The sequence below is a fragment of the Thalassophryne amazonica genome, chromosome 21 (assembly GCF_902500255.1).
Source record: "Thalassophryne amazonica chromosome 21, fThaAma1.1, whole genome shotgun sequence".
Taxonomy (NCBI): Eukaryota; Metazoa; Chordata; class Actinopteri; order Batrachoidiformes; family Batrachoididae; genus Thalassophryne; species Thalassophryne amazonica.
Window position 1 is genome coordinate 28,476,689 of NC_047123.1, and position 24,643 is coordinate 28,501,331.

Below are 24,643 nucleotides of genomic sequence, written 5' to 3' on the forward strand. Positions count from 1 at the left end.
GCACATCATGTTCTGATTGCATAAAATATAGAACAGAAAAGGGAAAATGGGTGAGGAGGATGGGAATCCAATAAACCATTCATCCAACCTGACATATGCTTTTTACATCACACAGGTAATTCAATACAAGCAAACCTCGATGCTTATTATGAGGTTAGAAAATTATTGGGAACTGTTGGCACTATTACTCAAAAGGTGTTATGCCAGTTTCCATCATTCAAATTTTGGTGCTGATCGCCATGAAAGTAGGTGGACTCTTGATTCTTGAATCTTGCTTTGTTGTACCGAGGATTGTGTTGCTGGACTGGTGGTCAAAACCAGAAAGGCCCGCAAATTGTGTAAAACTATGTTTTTAAGCACTACACCAGTATTTATCTAAAAAAAAAAAAAAACAAGAAAAAAAAAACATATACATATGTTTGTTTGGTTTTTTTTGTCTGTTTTGGAGGAAAGAGATGCTTTTTGTGAAGCACATTCGGGAACATTAGTTACTGACAACAGCTTTTCACATTTCACTTCCTTCCTGCAGCATTAAATATAAAGCAGCTTTATTTTTTCACTTTGGATTTTAAATGCAGGGTTTCTTGTACCACTAATCACATAATTTGCAAAACTTCATTATATATATGACTTTAGGCAAGTCAGAAGACAGATATATGAACATTTTCAAGTCACTGAATATGTATTGGACTTCATTTTAACAATCATTAAGAAATACAAACTGTATGGTGCCTTGTGGTGAATCTGTCTAGAGTTCTCAAAAGCTGAGTGAGGGAAGCCATCAAGGCATCCATGGCAACTCTGAAAGAGTTATAGGTTTCTGTGGCTGTGATTGGAGAAATTGCAGTACAACTTTTGTTGGTTGAATCACCCGTCACTGCTTTAAGATCACATCCAGGCTTTTGTCTCCCATGTGCCTTCTGGCAAATTGTAGTTGAAATGTCATGTTTTTGTTTTCAGGAAATCCTTCTATTCACCGCTCCACCACTATAGGGGTGCCAGTAATTCTGATGACGACAGCATATAAAGTATTTCACCTGCGATGTCTCATACCTGGCTGACGATGGCGCTTTTCCATCCAGATGTAGCAGTTGTTCTGTGCCACACCCGTTTGAGAGTCCAGGAAGGGCATGCGCACACTGCGTTCAGCGCAGAGTCGGGCGTTGTAGCTACGACAGTGTTCGATGGCCTTCTTATAAAACTGGTCACCCAGCCTGTGAGCAGATAATCACAGAGTCAGACCGATAGATGAGCACATCACTGCTTTCATTCAACATCTGAAGAAAACTGAAGATTTGTGCTTTTTTTGTGTGTGTCAGTTTCACATCGACCCATGGCGAGATTCTCACTGTCGACTCTTAATGGAAAAGCCCATTTAATAACTTGAAAAAAAGAAACCATGGGAATGTTCCATCCTGTCAAACTGATGGATGAGTGAGTGCGCCGGATCGAAGTCCACACACAGCACTTGCAAATATCGAACAAAGACAGAGGGTGAGCCATCAATAATCTTTACAATTTCAGACTAAAGGAAAAATTTCTGTAGCTGAGTTTGTTAAAAGCAGAGATCCAAATCCACATTTTTTCATAGTACACTAATATTGTGTAATTTTGTCTCCTCAGCTGGACATGGTTAATTTCTTATAAAATACCAAATAAAAAATGAAGAAACACACTTTGGCTCCTGGAAGTGGCGTCATTTCATAGTTTGACCTGCAGGAGGCACTCCGACAGCTTTGTTTATAATGATGTCACCAAATCTCTTTACGATTTCTGAGTGAACAAATTTTCAATCTGTGCATCAGTACTTGTACAAACCTTCACCAAATTTCACCTGGACATCCCAAATGTGTGCGTCTGTCATAGGTCTGAATTTCAGTGTGATCAGGTTTCACCAAGACCTTCTGAAGACCATCCACTATATTTATTCTTGTGGTCATGATAACTTCAACATCACTGATCTGATTTCCACCAAATTTGAACTAGACATCACAAATGAATTCATGTACAATGAGTATGAATTTGAACAAGATCAGGTTTCACCAAAACCCCTGTGCTTTGATATTAATGTACATGATAACTTGAACAAAATGTATCAAATTTTCATAAAATTTGAACCAAACATCCCAGATAAATGTATCTCAAAGTAGTTTCAATTTGAGCATGATTGGGTTTCACCAAGAACCTCTAAAGACCGCCAACTTTACTGAACAGTCTTTACTGTTGTAGTTTGTTATTCCCCAGCAGCTAAAGGGGTTAATATCAGCCGGTATGATTTAAAGTGGGTATAATGTGGGAAAATTATTTTATGCACCTTTTATAGTTGCATATAGTTCAGGTTTCATGTTAAACATTAACAAAGTTCTGCACTTCTATAACTATTTATATGGAAATTCTCCTGCAAGAAGCAAAATTTAAGAGTGAAACAGTTCATTTTATACTTCTGTGACATACGTCACACAAATCCACAGGTGGACTCTTGGTTACTATGAGAGACACCCTGCATGATACACCCATTGGATAACTATGAGAGAGCCAGAATGGGCGTGGCAAACAGTAGCTCCTTTCTATTTAAAGCAACACATGCAAAAACATGTTGTTTCATAATGGCCGAAACATGTTTGTGACGCCAATCTTTAAAACAAATGTTGAGCTACGTATATACTATGACCCCTTTAAGTTGTCATTTCTGCTGCCTATCAGACCGCCGCTCTGACTTGACAAGCGGAATTGCAAAGGCCGCTATGTGGATTTTATGCACAGATATGTAAAGAATGTTAAGCTGGACAAAGACCAGCACTCTGCTCACACTGAATCTCACAAAGATGTGCTCTGTGCGACGCTGGAAGAGCCAAAAGGGCTCCAGCAATAAGACGATGGGGGGGCAGGTAGCGGGAGGAGGGTCAGGTGTTGCATTCATGACCAAGGAAAAAATGGGAACGTGCAGAAGCACAAACAAGTACAAAGAGTGACTGATCTGCTGCAAAAAGTCTAAAAGGTCAAGCCACGTGCTTTAGCTCTATTTAATGTGTTGCTTTCCTGTAATGTTAAGGAAAAATGTGCATAGACATGATTTAAGACTTTTGATAATAAAAGAAAATTATAAACAAGCTCATTTCAACCACACATATGTTATGATAAAAAGCAGTACCTGCTCCTAATTTCCATCATGCATGCGATAAGGTTATTCCCTACAACAAGTCTGTACATGTCCACAGACAGGTATGCAGTATAAAAAATAAACAAAACAAACTTGCTTTTTCCATGCATTGAGTGCATGAAAGGAAGGTAACTTTTAACCAGCTCATCCTCCTTATATGCCCTTTTAGTTTGGAGACATACAAGATGATAGCATTTATCATTTCTGAGTTATTGTGTTAAGAAACTGGAGATGATGGACTTATCCAACTTTCAATTTACTGTACTTATTCATGCAATGCGTGTTAACATTTTGCTAGAGTCTATGAATATGCACCCTTCTAGTTTAAACGGAAGAAAACACAGAATGTTAGACATACACAACTCTAAGCCAGGCTTAATCAAAGAGTGGTCCATGGACACACTGGTGGTCCATGCGCAACCCCTAGTGGTCCATGAGTATACTGACAAAATGTCACATTTTAAATTATAATCATATTCTAACTTAAAAATGTTTCTGAAACCATTTAAGTGACTCAAAAAGTCTCATAGGTAGTAGGATATATGTATTATTTTCATTATTAACTCATATGTAAATCCAAAATTTGGAATTTGAATTGCCTGCTTTGTGACACTTGTAATATACTGTTGCAGTGGCATGTAGACTAATTGTTTTTGGATATTTGGGGAGTTAGGTGTTCCTCAGGGAGTGGTGTTTGATCTGAAAATGTTTGCAAAACACTGATCTAAACTGTTGGCTCAGACTTCAACCAGCCCAAGGGCCACCAGTTTGAAAGCCCTGTCGTAAAAGAATAAACAACTGATAAGAAGAAGAAATCTCCACAGAGACTGTCATGGGATCTTGTAGCTGTATTTTTAACCCTTGTGGGTCAAAATTTTAAATCCTTTTTATGACTTTAATGGTTAGAAACATCAAAATGGATTACACCTGTAACTGTTTCTGTATATTTGTTTATTCATTATAAATGTGTGGATGGAACTACTTTTCTTTTCTCTTTTTTCACCCTTTGTCATCCCATATTGTTTGTAATTTTCTTTTTTTTATTGAATTTTCAAAATAAAAGAGTAACATCGCCCAACAGGCTTGTAATCTCTTATATAACTAAGTGTTTGCATGTGCCCACATGCATTTGGGTGCATGTGTTTGAGAGTAAACAGACGGCATACATGCCTCAGAGACCATCTGTCTGTGGGGTTGCATGTCCTGAGACCTGCACCCCCCCATCCAAGAACCGGACTGAACCATTACAAACTGCACCGTGCTCCTGTTTGCACCCAGCGTGACTGAACGGCCCCACGGCGCTTATGAAAGTAGAGTATTGCATGTCGTAGAACACATTCCATTTGGTCCACGGCTTCCTGGATACTGATGGAATCTGCAGTTGCTCTGTGTGTTTGTGCCGGTGTATATATACACACCACTGTGATTGTTTTAGCACAGGGCAGATCTGTGTGTTCACTGGATACAGATGCAATGATCACACTAGGATCTGATGGTCTTGTCTTATTAAAATCAATGAATATTTACAATTTTTGGAGAGTCAGTCAGTGTAGCCGGAAGACTGTAGAAAAAAAAAAATCTGTCATGGGTGATTACTTTCTGAAGTCTCATAGATTAAATGATAACACAGTGTTAATGAGTGGGGAAAACAGTCATTTGTAGAACCTGACCAATATGGATTTTTGGGGCCGATACTGAGAACGATATTAGGGTGTTAAAAAAAAGTACGATACTGATATATTTAAAAATGGCAATGATTCTTAACCTTTCACAACCAAACCCTGATGACAAAGAAATTGAAGTTTGTAGTTTCACTTTAAACCTGAACTTTATTATAAATAGATAGAAATATAAACAAAAACCAACTACGGTACGTCATGCTGCCTTCACTTGGACGAACAGTCACCATGTCACACATCACTCAACATTTACAAAAAATAGACTTCTCGTGTATTTTATGCAGGGGTGGCGGCAAAGTGGTTAGTGCACTTCGTTTCAGTGAAGAAGGTCCCAGTTCAAACTCCATCCCCGTCACATTTCCTCAATGTGGACTTATGTCAGGAAGGGCATCTGGCGTAAAACATGTACCAAATTAACATGCAGATCTACCTCGGATCTGCTGTGGCGACCCAAAGTGAAAAAACATGGGAACAGCCAAAGGGTTCTTACTTTAGATTTCTCACGTATTTTATGCAGGGGTGGCGGAAAAGTGGTTAGTGCGCTTCGTTTCAGTGAAGAAGGTTCCCAGTTCAAACTCCATCCCCGTCACATTTCCTCAATGTGGACTTATGTCAGGAAGGGCATCTGGCGTAAAACATGTACCAAATTAACATGCAGATCTACCTCGGATCTGCTGTGGCGACCCAAAGTGAAAAAACAAGGGAATACCCGAAGGGTTCCTACTTTAGACTTCTCATGTATTTTGGCTCCACTTAGCTGGAAGCATAGTGACCACTTGTCTCTTGTCACTGTAAAACAGCCACTTTGACTGAAAATGAATGGCAGCTGGTCGCTTTGCCTCTGTCTCTTAGCTAAAATGACCAAGGGGTGATGGGGTCCCAGCATTACTTGATGGCATTGTAAAACAAATGCAATGAGAACACCCTCTGCTGGACAAACTCTGTAATGACACAATTTCCAACAGGCAAAGTGTTTTTTCTGCATTGGCTATTTGGTGAAATAAATGCTTTCATATCAGCAAAAATAACACCGATATATGTTCATGAAAGGCTCAAATTGGCCAATATTGACAAACCTATATATATATCGGTTGGGCCTTATTCATTTGTCACAGTGCTCATATTATGTGTTAAAGAAAGGGATGCTGAACAGATGGATCATTACTGAGTGTGACCTTGGACAAAAAAAAAATATCCAGTGGCTTGTGTCGTGATATTTCCAAAAGTGTAAAACCCCACTGATGAGCTGACAAAACATTATATGGCACTATGGAGAATTGTTTTCATGTTGTGTGCATGACTTCATTCAGATCATTAAGGAATGGAAAACTGCACATACAACCAACGGTCGCATTCCGAGCCCCATCGGTAATCACACATCATTACCGCGAATCTTAAAAGATCCACATCGAGATCAGGATGCTGAAGGAAAATTCCTAGATGGCGAGCACCATGTACAACAATTAGGGAGATGAAGAGGGGGAAGAGGATGAGTCAAGGAGGCACGGGGAGGTAAGAGCAGGGGTCCAGTATGTCCCAGGGCGCACGTGTTCCCATTCAAACCCTGTCACACTCACTTTCTGTCAAGCACGTCCAGTGCACAACATACAACTGTCCGTACACAAAAGAAGACGACACAACAGGAAGGTGCATTGGAAACGTGCACCAGTTCCATGTGCATAACATCAAGGAAAGAAGGGATGATTACTCTATTGTCTTTTTTATGTTTTTCTTTTTCTTTTTTTCCTGGTGGGTCTGGAAATCATTCCAGGCCTTTCTCATTACACAGGCTCAAAGAGACAAAAGCCAGGGTTCGCTCCTGTGTGCAGGGTCTAGTATAAATGTATGCAGCAAAGGCAGGCAGGCAGACAGACACCCCCCCCCCCCCCCCCCCCCCCATCGCTTACACACACTCCCTCTAATGCAAACTGGGGGAGGGGTGCATTGCTACACACACACACACACAAATACATGCATTACACAACCACCACCTCTTTTACATTTTCCCAAATCTCAGTCCCACATCCTTTCAGTCGCCATCCCACCTGAGCCCTTTTGTTCGCTGTGAACCGAACCACAATAATAATGCAGGAAAACATAATGCATATGAATTCACCTATTTGAATACTTTTCATATCAGCTCTTCATTCTTGTAGGTTTAAATCACACACACACGCACAATAAACTCTTTTTCAATATGAATGTTTAAGGTGCCCAAGTTCGGTCCTCGAGATCTACCTTCCTGACACTCTTGGTTGTCTCCCTACTCCAACACACCTGAATCCAATGAAAGGCTCATTAAAAGCCTGCTAACAAGTCTTTCGTTGGAGTAGGGAGACAACTAAGAGTGTCAGGAAGGTGGATCTCAAGGACCGAACTTGGGTACTCCTGGTTTAAATAAATCTACTAAATATGCATTGGTGAAATGTTGCTGAAAGAGTCTAGAAACCCAGGCGTGCCACATTCATGGCCAGCTGCTGACTGTTGTAATTCATCGCTGGCAGGGGCCACTAGCTGAATTATTACCGCAACTCAAATCCTGAAGACAGTTTGACAACCCTGCCGACCCCCAGAGCAAGCACTAGGCAACTGTGGTGAGGAAAACTCCCTCTTAGGAAGAAACCTTAAGCAGACCAGGCTCTAGGGGGTGACCCTCTGCTTGGGCTGTGCATATATACCTGTATACGTACATACATACACACACATTATATACATATATACACTTATACACACACATATACACACTCACATATATACCTATACACATACCCACTAACACATAAATAAATATACAATACATATATATACACATACATACATTTATACCTACACATACATATACATACCCCTACACATATACACATATATATACACGCACACATATACATACATACACACACACACACATGTATACATATATACACATACATACTACATATATACACACACATATACATATACATACATATTGACTGATTGATCATTTATTTTGAGTTTTACAAAATAAGCATTTCTTTGACATCTACATTTACCCACATTGGGTTGAAAAGAACAGGAGATACAAACATACACGCATACATACCCGCGCACTTAACCCGAAAAGGGGTGGGATGAAGACGAACTTATTTAGTCCCACCCCCAAATACCCATACGTTATTACGACTACCGAGTGTGACCAATATTCCTTTTTTATTACTATGTAATTGATATCATATATTAGTGATGAGTATCTATAATAATAATAATAATAATAATGATAAAAACAATTCCCACCATAATAGACAGTAATAATGACAATAATTATTGTCAATCAAAAAAAATTTTTTTTTTATTTCTATTAGTATTATTACTACCATTTTTTTTTATTGCTATTGATATTGCTAGTGTCATTCCTTAAGCCATTTTCATATGTCAATAAATTCCCCACATTTACTCAGAAAATGACTATTTAAAAGGACTATTCTTGTGTGTGTCGATGGTAATTCTGTCTCAATATATACATATATATATATATATATATATATATATATATATATATATATATATATATACACATCATACATGCGAACATACATACACCACCTATACACACATGTATACACATAATACATATACATATATACAATTATGCTACATTCATTTTATTTTATTAATTTAATTACCTTAACTTTTTTATTAATTTATCATTATCATTATTATTATTATTATTTTCTTTTTTTTTTTTTCCCCTTCCCCTCCTTCCCCATTTGTCATGTGTGTGGTGCATTAAAAGATGCAAAGTATTTTGTAAACCTGCTGCCAGAGAGGGGTCGCCCCCTGACACAGGTCCACCCTTTGCTGAATGTCCTAGGCTCTGCATTAAAAGACAAGGTTTTGGAGTCTGCTGGCAGAAGGGGGAGACCTTTGAGCAACAGACCCCCACTTGCCGACCCTGATCTGGTGATAATGATGTAAGTGATGTAAGAGGGGGAAACAAGGAGGAAAGAAAAGGAAAAGTCTTTTTATGTATCAATAAACTTACATATGTACATATTTATATAAATGTAAACATAAATATACATATATGTATATATACATACATACACCCACATATACATACATATTATACTTACACATATATACATACACACATACACATATATATACGCATACATATATACATACATACATATACATGTTTCCCCCTCTCTCTAAGTTATTACCATCATCACCATACTTCTATTTGACTAGCATTTCAACTACAGGATCATGATGTATAAAAATAATACTTTTGACCATGGTTACGACACCGGCAATAACAGGTATTATGCAAATATGTTAACATCTATTATATTAACAAACATATAGTAAGATTTTATTATCATTATTACCATTTTTTTTAATATATATAATATAGTTTACAATTATGGCTATGATATATATAATTAAATTGATGTACAGGATAATTCCAGGTATTTTATGAAAGTTTGTGTGTCCTAGCGAGACCCCTTCTATTGCTGACAAGGCAAAAAATCAAAGGTAAATTAACTAGAAATAAATTAAAAAGACGTGACGATCACGCACCTCTCTCCTCATTCATGTATTTCAACAGAACCATTTCTTTGTATCTTTTTTTGAATTGATGGATGTTAGGACAATGCTTGAGCTGAGGTGCCAAACTATTCCACAGCTTAATGCCATACACGGACACACAGAAACTTTTCCTGGTAGTTCTCACTGCCTTGACTTTAAAGTTACCACATCCCCTCAAGTTATAGCTTCCTTCTCTCTGGGTGAAGAGACTCAGAATATTACTGGGTAATGAGTTTTTACTGGCTTTATATAATAATTGTGCAGTGTGAAAATTAACCAGATCTGGCATTTTCAACAATTTGGATTGCAAAAATAGACTATTTGTGTGATCAATATATCCTACCTTATAGATGATTCTTATTGCCCGCTTTTGGATTATACAGAGGGGATGTAGCAAACTTTTGTAATTGTTACCCTAGATTTCTATACAATATGTTAAGTAAGGAGAGATTAAAGAACAATACAATAAATATAATGCATTATGATCCAGAAAATATTTTGCTTTGTACATAATAGAGACATTCTTGGAAACTTTTTTATGTATGTGGCTGATATGAGACTTCCAGCTTAATTTACTATCGATGGTTATCCCTAAAAATTTGACTTCTGACACTTTATCTATTTCGACACCGTCTATATTTATTGGTAAATTAGAATTGACATTATGATTTCCAAAAAACATGACTTTAGTCTTTTTTTATATTTAGGGATAATTTATTAATATTCAACCAAGTTTTCAGCTTAATTAATTCGCTATTTACCACATTAATAAGTTTGCTATAGTCACTGGAATAGAATATATTGGTATCATCTGCAAATAATAATTTTAATAATTGTGACACATTAAATATGTCATTTATATAAAGATTAAAAAAATGTGGACCCAGTATGGATCCCTGTGGGACCCCACAAGGGATGCCCAAACACCCAGATTTAAATGCACCCATCTGCACAAACTGATGTCTCTCCGTTAAATAGCTTTGAATCCAGTTCCAAGCCACTCCCGATACCATATCTTTCCAATTTTTTGAGTAGAATTGAGTGATTAAGTGTGTCAAATGCTTTCTTTAAATCAATGAATATTCCAACTATATAGTTTTTACTATCTAAGGTGTTTGTAATCTCTTCTATTGCTTCAATTATTGCAAGTGAAGTTGACCTACCAGACCTAAACCCATATTGACATTCGTTAATTATGTTATATTTTTCTATAAAGGATCCTAACCTGTTGTTAAAAAGCTTTTCTAAAATTTTGGAAAATTGTGGAAGTAGAGAGACCGGTCTGTAGTTTGTGAAGATATGTTTATTTCCATTTTTGTATAGTGGAATAACTTTTGCCATCTTCATTTTGATCGGGAATGTCCCAGTTTGAAATGACAAGTTACATATATGAGTCAGGGGTTTTGATATGCTTTTGATTATTGTTTTTACTAGCTTCATATCTATGTCATAACAGTCAGTTGATTTTTTATTTTTACATTTATTAACAATATCTATTATTTCGGCTTCACTAACACTGGAGAGAAACATTGTGTTTGGATTGATTTTTATGAGTAATTCCTGCTCCTTGTTACGACCATCGGGAATTTTTGCTGCCAAGTCAGGTCCAATATTAACAAAGGAGTTATTAAAACCATTAACTATGTTATTCATATTATAGATGTCCTTGTTCTTATCAATAAAATAATTTGGATAAGAATTACCTCTTACCTTATTTTTGATTATAGTGTTAAGAATTTCCCAGATTCTCTTGGTGTCATTTTTATTATTATTTAATAGATTGGTATAATATAATTTCTTGCTGGCTCTGATTATATTAGTTAGTTTGTTTTTATATAATTTATATCTATGTTCAGATTCTTTTGTCCTTAGTCTAACAAATTGTCTGTATAATGTATTCTTCTTTTTACAAGCATTTTGTAGACCTTTTGTTAACCATGGACTTTTGGCGACAGTACTGTTTTTGTTGACTTGGCGTATTGGACAGTTTATCTCATATAATGAATTGAAAATGTCTAGAAATTTATTGAAGGCACAATCCACATCATTCTCCCTATACACAGTGCGCCAGTCCTGTTTTGTTAAGTCATTATTGAGGTGATCTATTGCTTTTTGGGTTCTTACTCGTTTAAATGCAGAGTATTGGGGTTTTACCTGAAAATTACAATTGGAGTCATACACAGTGAACACAGGAAGATGGTCAGTTATGTCACAAATCAATAAACCACTTATATTTTTAGTTTCTATGTTGTTTGTGAAGATGTTATCTATTAGAGTTGCACTATTCAATGTAATTCTGCTTGGCCTGGTGATAACTGGGTATAAGCTCATGCTGTACATTGTGTTTATAAATTCGTCAGTTGATGTGTGCCTATTGGGGTTTATTAAATCAATGTTATAATCTCCACATATAAATATTTTTTTGGTATTTATTGATGAAAACATTCTGTCCACCCAGTTTGTAAATGTAGCCATATTTGAGCCTGGCGCCCTATACGAGTATAAACAACTTCGAATAATGTTTTTCTTGTTTCCATTATAAATTTCTATTGATATACATTCTAACACATCTTTTATTGTTAACGTCATACTTTCTATTACCTTAAATTTAATATTTTTCCGCACATATATAGCAACACCTCCACCTCCTTTATTCACTCTGTTGATGTAGTTTAGATCATAACCATCCAACTCAAATTGTATTCCTTTCTGCGCATTGAACCACGTTTCTGAAATTGTTATTATACTAAAGGGTTTTGTAAACTGCTGAAGAAATTCTTTGATACTGTTAAAGTTTGTGTACATACTTCTGCTGTTAAAGTGGATAATTGATAATTTACCTTCTGTTTTAACTGTATTATTGCAATCCTGTTCCGTATAGTAGTTGCAATGAACGGTATCAGTCGAAAAAAACACATTATCCGGGTCTATTTCGTTTTCCAAATCCATTATCTTCTGTTCGGTGTACTCAGTTGCTTTTAATTCCAATAATTCCTGGTTTATTATCCTCTGTTGTATTATTTCATCTCCTGAAGTAGAGATTATGGGTTTTGATTCAATGGTTTGTGAAGTAGAACATTTTTTTTTTTTACTTTTTTATTTCTCCATACATTATTGACTCATATTTCATATTTTTCCAGCTCTTTTATGTCCTTAATAACCAGCACCTTAGCTACTTCAGGAGACCCATTCAGTTTAATGAAGACTTTACAATTCCTGACCCATGTATTCTGAATTTTGTTTGTTTTCCTTAAGTATCTGGCTTTTTTAGCAATGTCTGCATTTGTTTTTCTCAAGTGATCATTCAAATAAACATTCGTACCTTTCAATTTTCTTCCTTGCCTCAACAATGTGACCTTATCCTTTCTGTTGAGAAACTTCATGATAAGCACAGGAGGAATGCCTTTCTTCGTAGGGAGAGGGTAACAAGCTTCAAGACAATTTACGTCCAAATCAATGTCCCTGGACGCCAGGAACGCGGCGACCTGTTGTTCCGCAGAGCTCTCCTCCATCTCGCCAGTTTCGAGATCACTGCCCGCGGCCACTGCGTGGGCATATGAGCGGGGTTTAATCTTTAAACCAGTCACAACCACATCGTTAATCCTTGAGTACTGCTCCAAGTCCTCAACTCTCTTCTCGAGAGCCTCGATCCTCTTGTTCATTATGTAATGCATTACTAAGGCTGTTAGCTTGACTAGTACTGACATAAAAATGGCTTTTATTGAACTTGTTTGAGAACAGAATTCTAATTTGTGATTAATGAGTCATGTAAGGCTGACACTCAGACAATTTAATAAAGGCAACACAAGAAATAACAAAGACACTCCTATTTCGGCTGGCAAAGAAGCTAGCTAACGCTGTTAGCTTCACTACTTGGTGGCTACTGACATAAAAATGGCTTTTATTACTCTTGTTTCCAAGTAGAATTATAATTTGTGATTACAATTGAATATATATGTGAAGATATTTAATGCATTACTAAGGCGGTTAGCTTGACTTCTTGGTACTGACATAAAAATGGCTTTTATTGAACTTGTTTGAGAACAGAATTCTAATTTGTGATTAATGAGTCATGTAAGGCTGACACTCAGACAATTTAATAAAGGCAACACAAGAAATAACAAAGACACTCCTATTTCGGCTGGCAAAGAAGCTAGCTAACGCTGTTAGCTTCACTACTTGGTGGCTACTGACATAAAAATGGCTTTTATTACTCTTGTTTCCAAGTAGAATTATAATTTGTGATTACAATTGAATATATATGTGAAGATATTTAATGCATTACTAAGGCGGTTAGCTTGACTTCTTGGTACTGACATAAAAATGGCTTTATTGCACTTGTTTGTGAGTATAATTCTGATTGATGGGTTATGTTTGACTAACACGGAGTAATTTTAATGAAGGCAAGCTCACAGATTAATAAAATAAATGGATTCCTTTCAAGTGATTATTAGCTAGATAACCAATCTTAGTACCTACAATACATATCTAAGGCTGTTAGTTTGACTACCGGTAACTGGCATATAGCTGGCACTAAAATGGCTTTATTGAGCGTGTTTGTGAGTATAATTATAATATGTGATTAATCGGTCATTACTGAGAGGATGTCTGTCTTTACAGTCTTGTTTTAAGTGAAATCCTCTCTTGCCCTATAGTGCCAGATGGACTCAGGATTCCTGGGATGGGACGCCCCTAATCTCCTACTCTACATGCACAATTCTGTACAGACAAACGTATTGCTGCTTTGCTCTGGGTTTTTTTTCTCCCCTGGAATTTTACAAATTTAAAATACCTTTACAAACAATTTGTGCCAGACAGTAATGATGGCAAAGAGTCACGTAACACAATTTATACCAATTTTTAAAGCAACTTACCATGAGTTTAAAGCTGTTTAAATCCAGGTAATATGTGGTTTGAAACTCATTTAATGCAGATTATTTAGCATGTTAGTCAATCCTTGATGCAACGCAATTTAAACAATAACCAAAATGAAATTAAATCATTTTAAGCCATTTAAAATAAGAAAATATTTGAGTTAAACCCTTTCAAGGGATATTTAAATCAGCTTAACTCAAATAAAAACAAAAAGCAAATATTTGCATTGCGGGAGTGGAACAAGTGAATAATTTGGAATTTCATCAAGAAAAAAAAAAAATTATGAATCGATTTTTTTTTCTGACAAACTCCAAAAATTCCTTCATCAGCTCATTTTTGTCTACAAGTTCAAAACATTTTCAAGGTACAATTTGATAAAAGTGAAATAAGAAGTGAATTGGCCCTTAAACAAATGTAAATCAAATGTTGGCATTTATTTGGCAAATCACTTGAATTATTATTTAATTAAAATATTGTGAAAAGATAATCAACTTTTTAGGATGTCTGTACATTGTTGCAATGCACTGTTTATTATTGCCATCTATTTTTTTATTGGTGTTAATTTTGCAGAGTGCTTTGATTCCTAAAGTTATTATACAGTAATTATTAATAATAATACGCATATAAAGCCACACAGAGTAAAAGTCAGAGGTCCTCCCATATGAATGAAAAAGGTGTGACTTTTACTTTGGAAAGTACAGTATATAGGATTACTGTGGAACAAAATGTTTTTTTTCCATTTAAAAGGCAGTAATACAAATTTGACTGAGCCACTAAACTGGTGGTAGTTAAAGCTTATGAATGATTAAATATGGCCTATGTGATAATTTCCTTATACATGTAAAAACAGAAATGTCTTATGACATTAAATAGAGCAATGTATTGTACTATATATAAGTTGCTGTTCCATTTCAATTCCCATAATTCAGTATGTTGGAAAGGGGAATGAACAGATCACTTTTTGCATGAATGTCCTCTTGGTTTTGCTTTGGTTTTGTGAATCGCGTTCTTTAATTCTGAGTACCTGTCAATACAAGTGTAATTAGAAATTCAATTTTTTAAATTTTTATTTATAATATTGTTAAAACCCCTTCATATAGATAATCCATCCACCTGGCAGGTGGCATACTGGATCCATATGTGCCTTGAACTAGTCACAATCCAAGACCAATCTAAAATGTAAAGTTGATCTTGGAATAAAAAAGATCTTCATTAGCTGCAGAAGCAGGATGTGGTGATCCTGGACATGCATAGTTACAAGTGGCTTGTGGTTGTGAGACCAGTTGGATGTACTGACAAATTCTTGGAAATGGCCTTGAATACAGTTTATGTTTGAAAAATGAATATTCAGTTCAAGGGCAACACCTCTGTTGGACATTCCTGAAGGCAACACGACAATTTCACACTCTCTCTCAAAACTTGGAATGGTTGAGACCTGATTATGTTGTGTGACACAGCTGCATAGTTTTCAGAGCGGTCTTTTGAGTGTCCAAGGTGCACCTGTGCAATAATCATGCTGCTTGATCAGCATCCTGATAGACCACAACTTCCATGTGGATGGAGTATCACTGACAGTGATTTTAACAAATTTGGAAATGGTATAAGCTTTTTGTGTGAGAAGGGAAAAAAAACCTAAGCATGAAAATGCTTTCTTTTGCATGAAAATGTTGAGATATATAACACACCACTCTGTGCATATTTCGAGGATGCTTAATCTTTTGCCTCTTTAATCACTTCTGTATTAAGATATAATCCATTGAAATTGCTTTTCTTTTACGTGCACGTAATCCGTGCGCAGCTGCACGAAAAACACCAGCTGGCACAGCAAATGTCGCTTTGAAATATTCAGTTTTCAACACCGCTATCCTGCACTGTGAAACAAGCCGTGCATGCAAACTTCTGTCAAGTGTTGAGAAAGAGAACAGTGGCAACTTTTAGTGAGGTAAAGTGAAAAGCAGACGTTCCTTCTGCAGATTTGTACTTGAGTGCATATGCGCCGATGCAGCATCTGCAGATCACGCATGCAAAATGACATAAAAGCATATTTATTCCCCCGCACCAGTGAGCGCGAATACTACATACAATGACGTTTTGCCATGATTTGATGAATTCTTTTGAAATGTACTTACGATTTTAGAGGATTTTGAATGACTGTTGCCATTTTCTCTGCAGGACTGTAACGTAATATTCCAAATCTCAGCGGACTTTGGGACCCTTAAAAACACATCAGCAAATGCGATTCTGGACGTTAAGAAAATGGGCGTGGCTTCATAGAAAACTGCCAAAATAAACGTAGTCACACTATTGACCAAATATGACAATTTTTAATATGATGATGATGATGATAATAATAATAAAATTGTTAATATTATTGTTCTAACAATAACAACGACAACAATTATTATTATTATTATTGTCATAACAATTTCTGTTGTTGTTGCTGCTTTTATTATTATTATTATTATTATTATTATTATTATTATTATTATTATAATTTCTGTTGTTGTTGCTGTTATTATTATTATTATAATACCAAAAATGCTATTCTTTTTCTCTGTCACAAAAAACAATCAATCCATTTTCTGCCCCCTCTTACTCCATTTGGGGGTCACAGGGTGGCTGGAGCCTATCCCAGCACTCATTGGGGCATGAGCCGGGGTACACCCCTCTATCAAACATAATAATAATAATAATAATAATAATAATAATAATAATAATAATAATATTGCACCGAAACACATATTTAATTTTGTTATATTTGACAATCCAATGAAATAAATAAATTTCTTCTTTCCTTTTACACTGTATATAATTCTTACTTTGTGAAAACAAAACTGTACTTTATTTAAGTCTTGCTCTCAAAACTTATTTTATTTCAATTTTGTTCTAAAAAGACCAAATAAAAATCTACCTGCCATTTTAAATGGATATATGTAGCGGATGTAGTTCTGACCTTGCTATTTTATTTATTTTGCTGGCTGAGATTTTTGTCTGGATTTTCAAAATAAGACCTACGCTGTTGTAGTAACTGAGTATGGCCACTGGGTGGTAGCTAACGCTCCTCAAACAGACCCACCTGGCCAACTCTGGTTGAGTCCATTTGAGGTATGATTGGATGATATGCTGTCACGTGATATACTGACGCCATAGCAGCCCCAGAAAGAAATGTCTATGTCGGCAAATATACAGGACAAAATATACAACAGCAGGAAACTAAAACCAGAATTAAAGAATCAAATGTGGCTGGCGATGACAACAAAACTTTTTGATGGTACTGCAAAAGAGTTATGGCAAACTGGAAATGCTGTCCCTGAACGTTTTGAAATCTTTGAAACGCATTTAGGTAGCCTTTTTTTAACATGTTCTTGTTGGTAGCAGTACACTACAGCACACTCAACCCAAATCTCACAGCCATGGTGAGAAGTGACTGAAAATAGGATAAATTTAATGAGAAAAGATGTCTTTTAATTAGCCAAAGAAGTGCTTTCCGCATTAACGTGGACATGGCCAAAAATTCCCAGGGATTCTGTCGACTATGTGAGCCACTTCTTGAAATATGCGACCAAAGTGGTTGTAAGAAAGCTATGCTGTGTACAAAACTCTTGGAAAGTCATAGATTCCGACCCCTAGCTCTGGGAAAAATGCCTTGAACACTCAGTCGGGCAAGAATTTTCGTTCAGAAACTTAGCAACCTGAGATAACACAGTTTACGTCACATTGATGGCAGCCATGTTTGCAACTGGTTTGATGTTACTAAGGCATCTTTAAAATAAAATTTTAGCAAGACTACACCTTCACATTCTATGTTGTTAGTTACATTAGCAGCACTACACGTCAACAAAAACTTCTTTGATGATTTTAAATTTGCCCAAAGAAAACATTAGCTTAGCTCTACTGTGAGAGGCTAATGTTGAGCCACTGTTGTCGCTGGGATTTTTTTTTTTTTTAATGTTGGGTCTTTCCAAGCTTCTGAGTGTTCTGAACACAGCAACAGTGACAGAGGATAAAAGTATATGGAAAAAGTAAAAGGCAGAATATTAATTTGGTATTTGCAAAAATCACCTCTTTTCCACTACAATGAAATTAGACACAAAAACAGAATGAAGGTGAGGGTAGAAGTATTTTTGCGTTGGATAATTTTTACATTTATGACGCTTAAGTTTATAACAGTTTACAGCCCCAAGATTCCCCTAAAATATTAAAGATGGGACGTGTTCCTTACTTTTATTTCTCCAATTAACATAACACACTTGGTGTCAAAATGGCGCCGTGAAGGGAGGAAACTGACGATGAACGTCTGTGACGTCAGCCGTGATGGTTTGTGCAGCCAATGAGCGACGTCCTGAGATGGGACAACATGGTCGGTGTTATGCAGCATTTTAGCTAATCAGCCTGTTCATTTATATGTGACGAGATAATACGCCAGGCTCTGAAGAGTTAATTTACCATCCCTGACAGAAAGATTTGAATTATTTATTGACAGGTTAAGACGGGGATTCTGTTTTATTTATTTTGAATACGCGCCGTAACTTTGAGATGTTGGAAGTGAGTCGTACTATTAGCCAAGTGGAAGCTAACTAACTAACTAAATTAATTAGTAAGCGAGCTAGCTTAAATATCTTGGGGGTCGATGAATAAAATATGAAGAAGTGGAACTGGCGAGAAAAGCAGAGACCCGACCGGCAGCCTGGATGGAACAGACGGACGGAAAACGAACAATGGTGAGTCTGAGGCTGCGTTCACACTGCGGCTTAAAACGGACCTGAGTACCGTTTTTACTCTCTGACTAAATTCTGTATGTTTTTGATCTATGTGCATTTAATCACTGCACAGAAAAAGCTAATTATACTAATCGATACATATTTTAAGGTTTTGTGAACGTGCCTTCATTTGCTGTGCATTCTGAGGTTAACATCATGTTTCATTTTTATCGGCAGGTATGGGGATGATGATGATGCAGGTCCTTCATCTGCAACTTCTCAGAGGAGATGTGAAAACCAGTCTACTACTTCATCTTCTTCCTCCTCCGAAGCTCGCAGTGCTGCACCAGGTCAGAACCAGATTCTGCTGCTTTCACAAATTAAACAAAAAAGAAGAGTGTCTAATATGTGCTTGTTGAAGACTAGTTTGCAAACGCTGCAGCAGGAAATAAATTTGTACCCGTGTTTGTATGCGATGCCTTGAAAGAAAATGAGGAAAATGTAGGAATGTGTTGAAAGTAATCAGAAAAAGTTGCACTTTTTAATGTTTCATGACTTTTTCTGTGACAGAGCTGCCGGGCTTTTACTTTGACCCAGAGAAAAACCGTTATTTCCGCCTGTTGCCGGGACACAACAACTGTAACCCGCTGACCAGAGAGCAGTTGAAACAGAAAGAGAGGGAAGAACAGAGAAGCAAAATGCTCCAAGAGGATGACAAACCAAGGAAAGTGAGTCAGAATTATTATTTTTTTGAATCTTCCCTCTCACCACGGCACAGCTAGTGGGTGAGATAACTTCAGTTGTACTATCTTGATTGTCACCAAAATTAGTACATGAATTACGTATGGTGACCTCAAGAAGCCTTTTGATTTGGGGGTCAAAAGGTCGAGGTTACTTTTGCGTGCTTTGTAAAAATCTTATGAGAGTGATAGCTTCTTTTTTTTACTGCTCAGTTCTCATTATCAAACCCTATATGTGTGTGACCCCAAGAAGCCTCTTGAGTTTGGAGTTGAAAAATCAAAATCACTGAACTGTAATTTGTAAAAACATTCTGCAGAAAAGTGTCACTTATCAATCTTAAGCTTGTCAGCATTTGCCCAGGTTACTGTCGATTAGTGCAGATTCTGCTTTTTTTTTTAAACTGTGCTTGTTATTTTATAAATATTTATTGAACAATGCAAGAAGGTTGTGAGGAGCAGCAAGCCAGATTTGATCATTTCATGATTTTGGTGGAGTTAAGTTGACTTAAAATTTTGTTGATTAGTGAGTTAGAAGAGCTGTCCTTTGTGGTAACATGAGTGTAGATAAATCTTATAAAAAAAAAAAAAATATATATATATATATATATAAACTTCCAGCACAGCTTAATAAAATACAACAGATTATATGTATCCCGTTCTGTCATGCACTGTGCACTTTGCATTATGAGAAGAAGACATTCTCTTAATTGTGTTTGTGTCTTCAGGCTTGTTTGTTAATTCTAATTTTCACAGAAAGCACCGAGAGCAGGCCTGAATGCGTCGCTGTTGCTGCAGAAAAGACACCTCGGATTGATACCCGAGAACTCGTATTGTAGGTACTGTATCACAGAAACATGTATGTGTTGCTATGTATTATTTATGATTCATTACAAGAAGTTAATTATGCTATAAATGAAATTCCATCTTTAACAAAAGTGTTACTGTGTACCTCCAGGCTGGTCCATGAGGTGAAGGTCAGCCAAATGAAACGCTACCAACTTGATATCCAGAGCGAGGACAACAGCAGCTCACACACTGACAACTTCAGGATCGTAGTGGTGAGAATCCGCATCCACACAGCTTGTATGTAACATGATCTCCTTTGTAAATACAGGCACAAGATTGACATTATACACAGCAAATAAATTGTGCTGGTGTTCAAAACTGTGTTTAAATGTGACACTTTGACTTGTTTTCCAGTTTATTTTCTGACGTGCATGGTGTCTTTTATCATCTGTCCTCGCTTCCTTTCAGGGGGACTCAGCCTGTGAGCGCATTTTCACTGTCAACGATGTGTCTCATGGCGGCTGCAAGTACGGTATCATGAACTTCAGCAGCACCAGCAAGGGCTCGCTCTCTGTGGAAATGTGCGACAACCTTTATTTCACCAACCGCAAGGTGAGAGGCGTTTTCTGTTGGCTGAAGGCAAATATATAGATAGATTTCTTCATGCAGTGAGTGAATAGATGGAAAGATGAATGAATGAGACCATACCCTCCAGCTTATGAATACGATAACACCAAACCAGGAAAAGCTGTCATCTTATACTTTTCCATATTAAAATGGAATATTATGAGGACAACCTGAGTAAAATTTGGTGAACTTTGTGTATTATTTGTTTGTAACTCAGAAAAATTTGTAGAAGATTGCAGACTTAATTAGCTGAGTAGCCGTTGCTGTTCTTGTTGTCTCACACAGTCCAAACAAGCATTGTTTCCATTAGGTCTACTCAGTCTCTGCATTCCAGAAGCCAGTCTTTCAGTTTGAGAGTGTGATTTCTTAAATTTAATCATTTATGAGACAGAAACTTGATACACCAGATCAATTGAAAAAGCAACTTTGTTTTGCTTGTGTAACATCCAATAGACCAGACTGTGACCTGCTGAACACTGCCACCTGCTGGATGGATGTTGGAAAATTAGGCGCAGATGCTGTTGTCAATGAAAGGAACCGATTGTTTCCACACAGAAATACCCAAAATCAGAGAAGGAAACTGTTTTCTGATTGTTTAAAAGCGGTTACACTCGAAAATACAAATAGCACAGTCGCAGCTCCACACAACCCTGCTGAAAGGATTTCATTTTAAAGTAGCTGAAGAAGACATCTTTTTCACTAATCATATGTTTGGTTTTGAGGTGGCATGTAGCTGGAGATGAGCTTGTTTGTCAGTTTCTTTAATTCCATCAATAATTTTTCAAGTTTCATCCAATAGCAGTGAATTTTAATGGCTGTACTCTGAAATGTTTTCCAGGTGAATTCCATCTGCTGGGCTTCAGTCAATCACAAGGACTCTCACGTCTTGTATCCTTGACATCATCAGTAGCAGCAGTCCTTGAATGTTCTGTTTTTAGCTGATGGCGTGTACAGATTACGTCACACCATGTGACTTTGATGACAAGCACGCTGCACTGTAAGGGACTGTAGATGCATGGTCTACCTAGCAACATGAGGATGGTGGTTCTGAATATTTGAGGTGATGTAGTATGCACGGTGTGTTGTCCATTACCTGCTCATCTGCTACTGCTGACTATCATATTTTCCACACTGGAGTATTAGTTGTATCTGTTCAAAAATGTGTCACGAAGAGGGAATAAAAATCTGTATGTCGCATTTCTTGTTGAAACGTGGTGTTACTACATCATGCAACAAGAAGCAAAATTAATTTAATCTGCATGTTTATTTATAACACAAACACAGTATTAGTAAGCAGAAGCTAACAAACTAATATTGTTGAGGCACAAAACACAAGTAAACTGCTTCATGTGGCTGCTAAACAGACGATCATAGCTGAAGTAAACATGGCATGTAATTATAAGTTTTAAAACTTGTTGCATTATTTATAATGCAAACAGTGTTAGAAGCTAACAAGCTAAGTAATATTATTAATAATGTTTGAAAACTTGTTGCATTATTTGTTTATAACTCAGGAAACTTTGTAAAAGAATGTAGACTTACTTAGCTGACTAGCTGTTGCTGTTCTTATTGTCTCACACAGTCCAAACAAGCGTTGTTTCCATTAGTATTAAAGATATATTCAGTCTCTGCATTCCAGAATCCAGTCTTTCAGTTTGAGGTCATGATTTCTTAAATTTATGACACAGAACTTTTTTCCTCATTCTGGGCTTTTCTTATGCTGCTTCTTTTTCTTCTGAGCAGCTTGTCACATACAGTGCTATCTTGTGGTCATAGGTGATAATGCAGTATTTTTTCCTACATGTCATTTGAGAATATGTCACAGGACCTCCTAAAGTTGTAAAAGAAAAAATGCAGCATTGTATGAAAAATACAGTATTTCTCACACTTTATATCATCTGCATAAATTTGATGCCCTTTTTGCTTTTGAGTGGCTTCCTGGACACTACGTGCATTTTCCTCTACTCTCGTCTCAGGCTGTGTCTGGTGGGCGTGGCAGACACCCCTGGCTGTGTTAGTTTACTTCCTGCTTCCCTTTTCAGCAACTCGAACCCAGGTCAGCACAAACCGTATAGACGTTCTCACACATTAAGTGACATTAAATTGCTACTAGTAGTAATTTAGTAAGATTTCGGGGAAGGGTTTAGTTTTTGAATGTGAATATTTCATAAGTGACTGTTTTGTTTACCTCAGATCAGCCGGGGATGCTGTGCAGCTTTAAGATATCCACAGCCTGGTCCTGCGCTTGGTGTCTCAACCCGCAGGTAGAAAACACCTTCAGCACAGGTTAGTACCAGAATCGTTTGTTGCTGCTCATCATGTGGAAATTGCAGTCACATTCACGGGAGCTTATAAATGTAACGTGTCTGTGTTGGCAGGTCTGTCTCGTAGGGTAATATTGAAAGATGCAGAAACGGGTCGAACACAGACGTACAGCGTGGGCAGTGACGTCTTGGCTCAACAGTTTACGCTTCGAGTAAGTTCTCTGTTATAATCACTTGAAAAGAGTCCAGAGTCAATCACTTTTATGATGAGTGAGCATCATAGAGGGAAAGATAATCTTTGAAAAAATTAATAGATTAACCTTTCATTCATTCTCCTTCCTGTTTCCTCAGGCTCCTGTGCTCTTTAACGGCTGCCGATCGGGTGAGATCTTTAGCATAGACCTGCGGCAGCGCGGCCGCAGGGATCACAGCTGTAAAGCCAGCCGATTCCATCAGGAGTCGGCCATCACTTCTGTGCGTATTCTGCAGGATGAAAACTACCTGCTGGCTGCAGACATGCTGGGCCAGGTCGAGTTTTATAGCTTAAAAATTTGATTTTTAGATTATTTCATTTGCAGGACCCTGCAAATGTTTGTTGCTTATTTCATGTGCATTCATGCACAAATCAACATTCAGTCCCTGTAAAACCCAGGATACTATTTAAGGTATAAAAGCATGTGTGTGTGCTGTGTGCAGATCAAGTTGTGGGATGTGCGACTAACAAAGCCGGTGCAGCAGTATAAAGGACACTACAATGAACACGCCTACCTCCCCATTCACGTCAACGAACCCGAAGGCCTCCTACTAGCAGGTTATTAAATAATGAAAGATTCAAACTCAACAAAATCAAACAACATGAATGTGAAATATGCTGTTCTCTTATTTTTTTTTTTCTTTTTTCAACAGTGGGTCAGGATTGTTACACACGGATGTGGAGCCTGAAGGACGGCCACCTCCTCAGGACCATCCCGTCACCACACCCGGCCGCAAATGACACGATCCCAAGCGTAGTATTTTCCTCGAACCTGGGTGGCTGCAGAGGCCTTCCAGGCCTGCTGATGGCTGTCAAACAAGACCTGTACTACTTCCCATACAACACTGATTACACGGAAATTGGCGAGCAGCACGTCAGCTCTTAAATGACTGAAAATGCTCCACTCAAGTATCTATTATGTCAAACTCTTTGTTGCCAAATACAGTAAATCTTGCATTCCCGCTGAATCGCGCCAGTGGGATTGAT

The 24,643-nt window shown here is 37.2% G+C and overlaps 2 protein-coding genes across 6 annotated transcripts in view; one reads left to right on the forward strand and one right to left on the reverse strand.

The window, feature by feature from the left end:
- The window catches only part of dpf3 (D4, zinc and double PHD fingers, family 3), a 29,829-nt gene extending 13,267 nt beyond the window's left edge, over positions 1–16,562 (reverse strand). For all 4 annotated transcript variants that reach the window (XM_034162226.1, XM_034162225.1, XM_034162224.1 and 1 more), the window contains exons 1-2: positions 16,416–16,562; positions 1,054–1,214 (exon numbers count right to left, since the gene is read on the reverse strand). In XM_034162226.1, the coding sequence (XP_034018117.1) occupies positions 1,054–1,214; positions 16,416–16,447 (193 nt within the window). In that variant the 5' untranslated portion in view covers positions 16,448–16,562. The remainder of the gene's footprint in view (positions 1–1,053; positions 1,215–16,415) is intronic.
- A 1,981-nt stretch (positions 16,563–18,543) lies between these two features.
- On the forward strand, positions 18,544–24,578 carry wdr21 (WD repeat domain 21). Of its 2 annotated transcripts, XM_034162220.1 has the most exons (13): positions 18,544–19,007; positions 19,224–19,336; positions 19,557–19,714; positions 20,480–20,562; positions 20,682–20,784; positions 20,981–21,124; positions 21,978–22,027; positions 23,116–23,195; positions 23,333–23,425; positions 23,518–23,615; positions 23,755–23,931; positions 24,100–24,214; positions 24,310–24,578. In XM_034162220.1, the coding sequence occupies exons 1-13, from the start codon at positions 18,928–18,930 to the stop codon at positions 24,540–24,542; spliced, it is 1,527 nt and encodes a 508-aa protein (XP_034018111.1). In that variant the 5' UTR covers positions 18,544–18,927; the 3' UTR covers positions 24,543–24,578. The 2 variants fall into 2 exon arrangements, with proteins under 2 accessions (XP_034018111.1, XP_034018112.1); XM_034162221.1 differs by lacking the exons at positions 18,544–19,007; positions 19,224–19,336 and having other exon boundaries at positions 19,652–19,714; positions 20,480–20,558.
- Positions 24,579–24,643: the final 65 nt, after the last annotated feature.

Bases quoted from the DNA above. Each gene is read 5' to 3' on its own strand.
- wdr21 (XM_034162220.1), top strand. From the start codon at position 18,928: ATGAAGAAGTGGAACTGGCGAGAAAAGCAGAGACCCGACCGGCAGCCT. The intron at 19,008-19,223 runs GTGAGTCTGAGG...TTTTATCGGCAG, and splicing joins CGGACGGAAAACGAACAATG to GTATGGGGATGATGATGATG. The intron at 22,028-23,115 runs GTATCCTTGACA...CTCTCGTCTCAG, and splicing joins CACAAGGACTCTCACGTCTT to GCTGTGTCTGGTGGGCGTGG.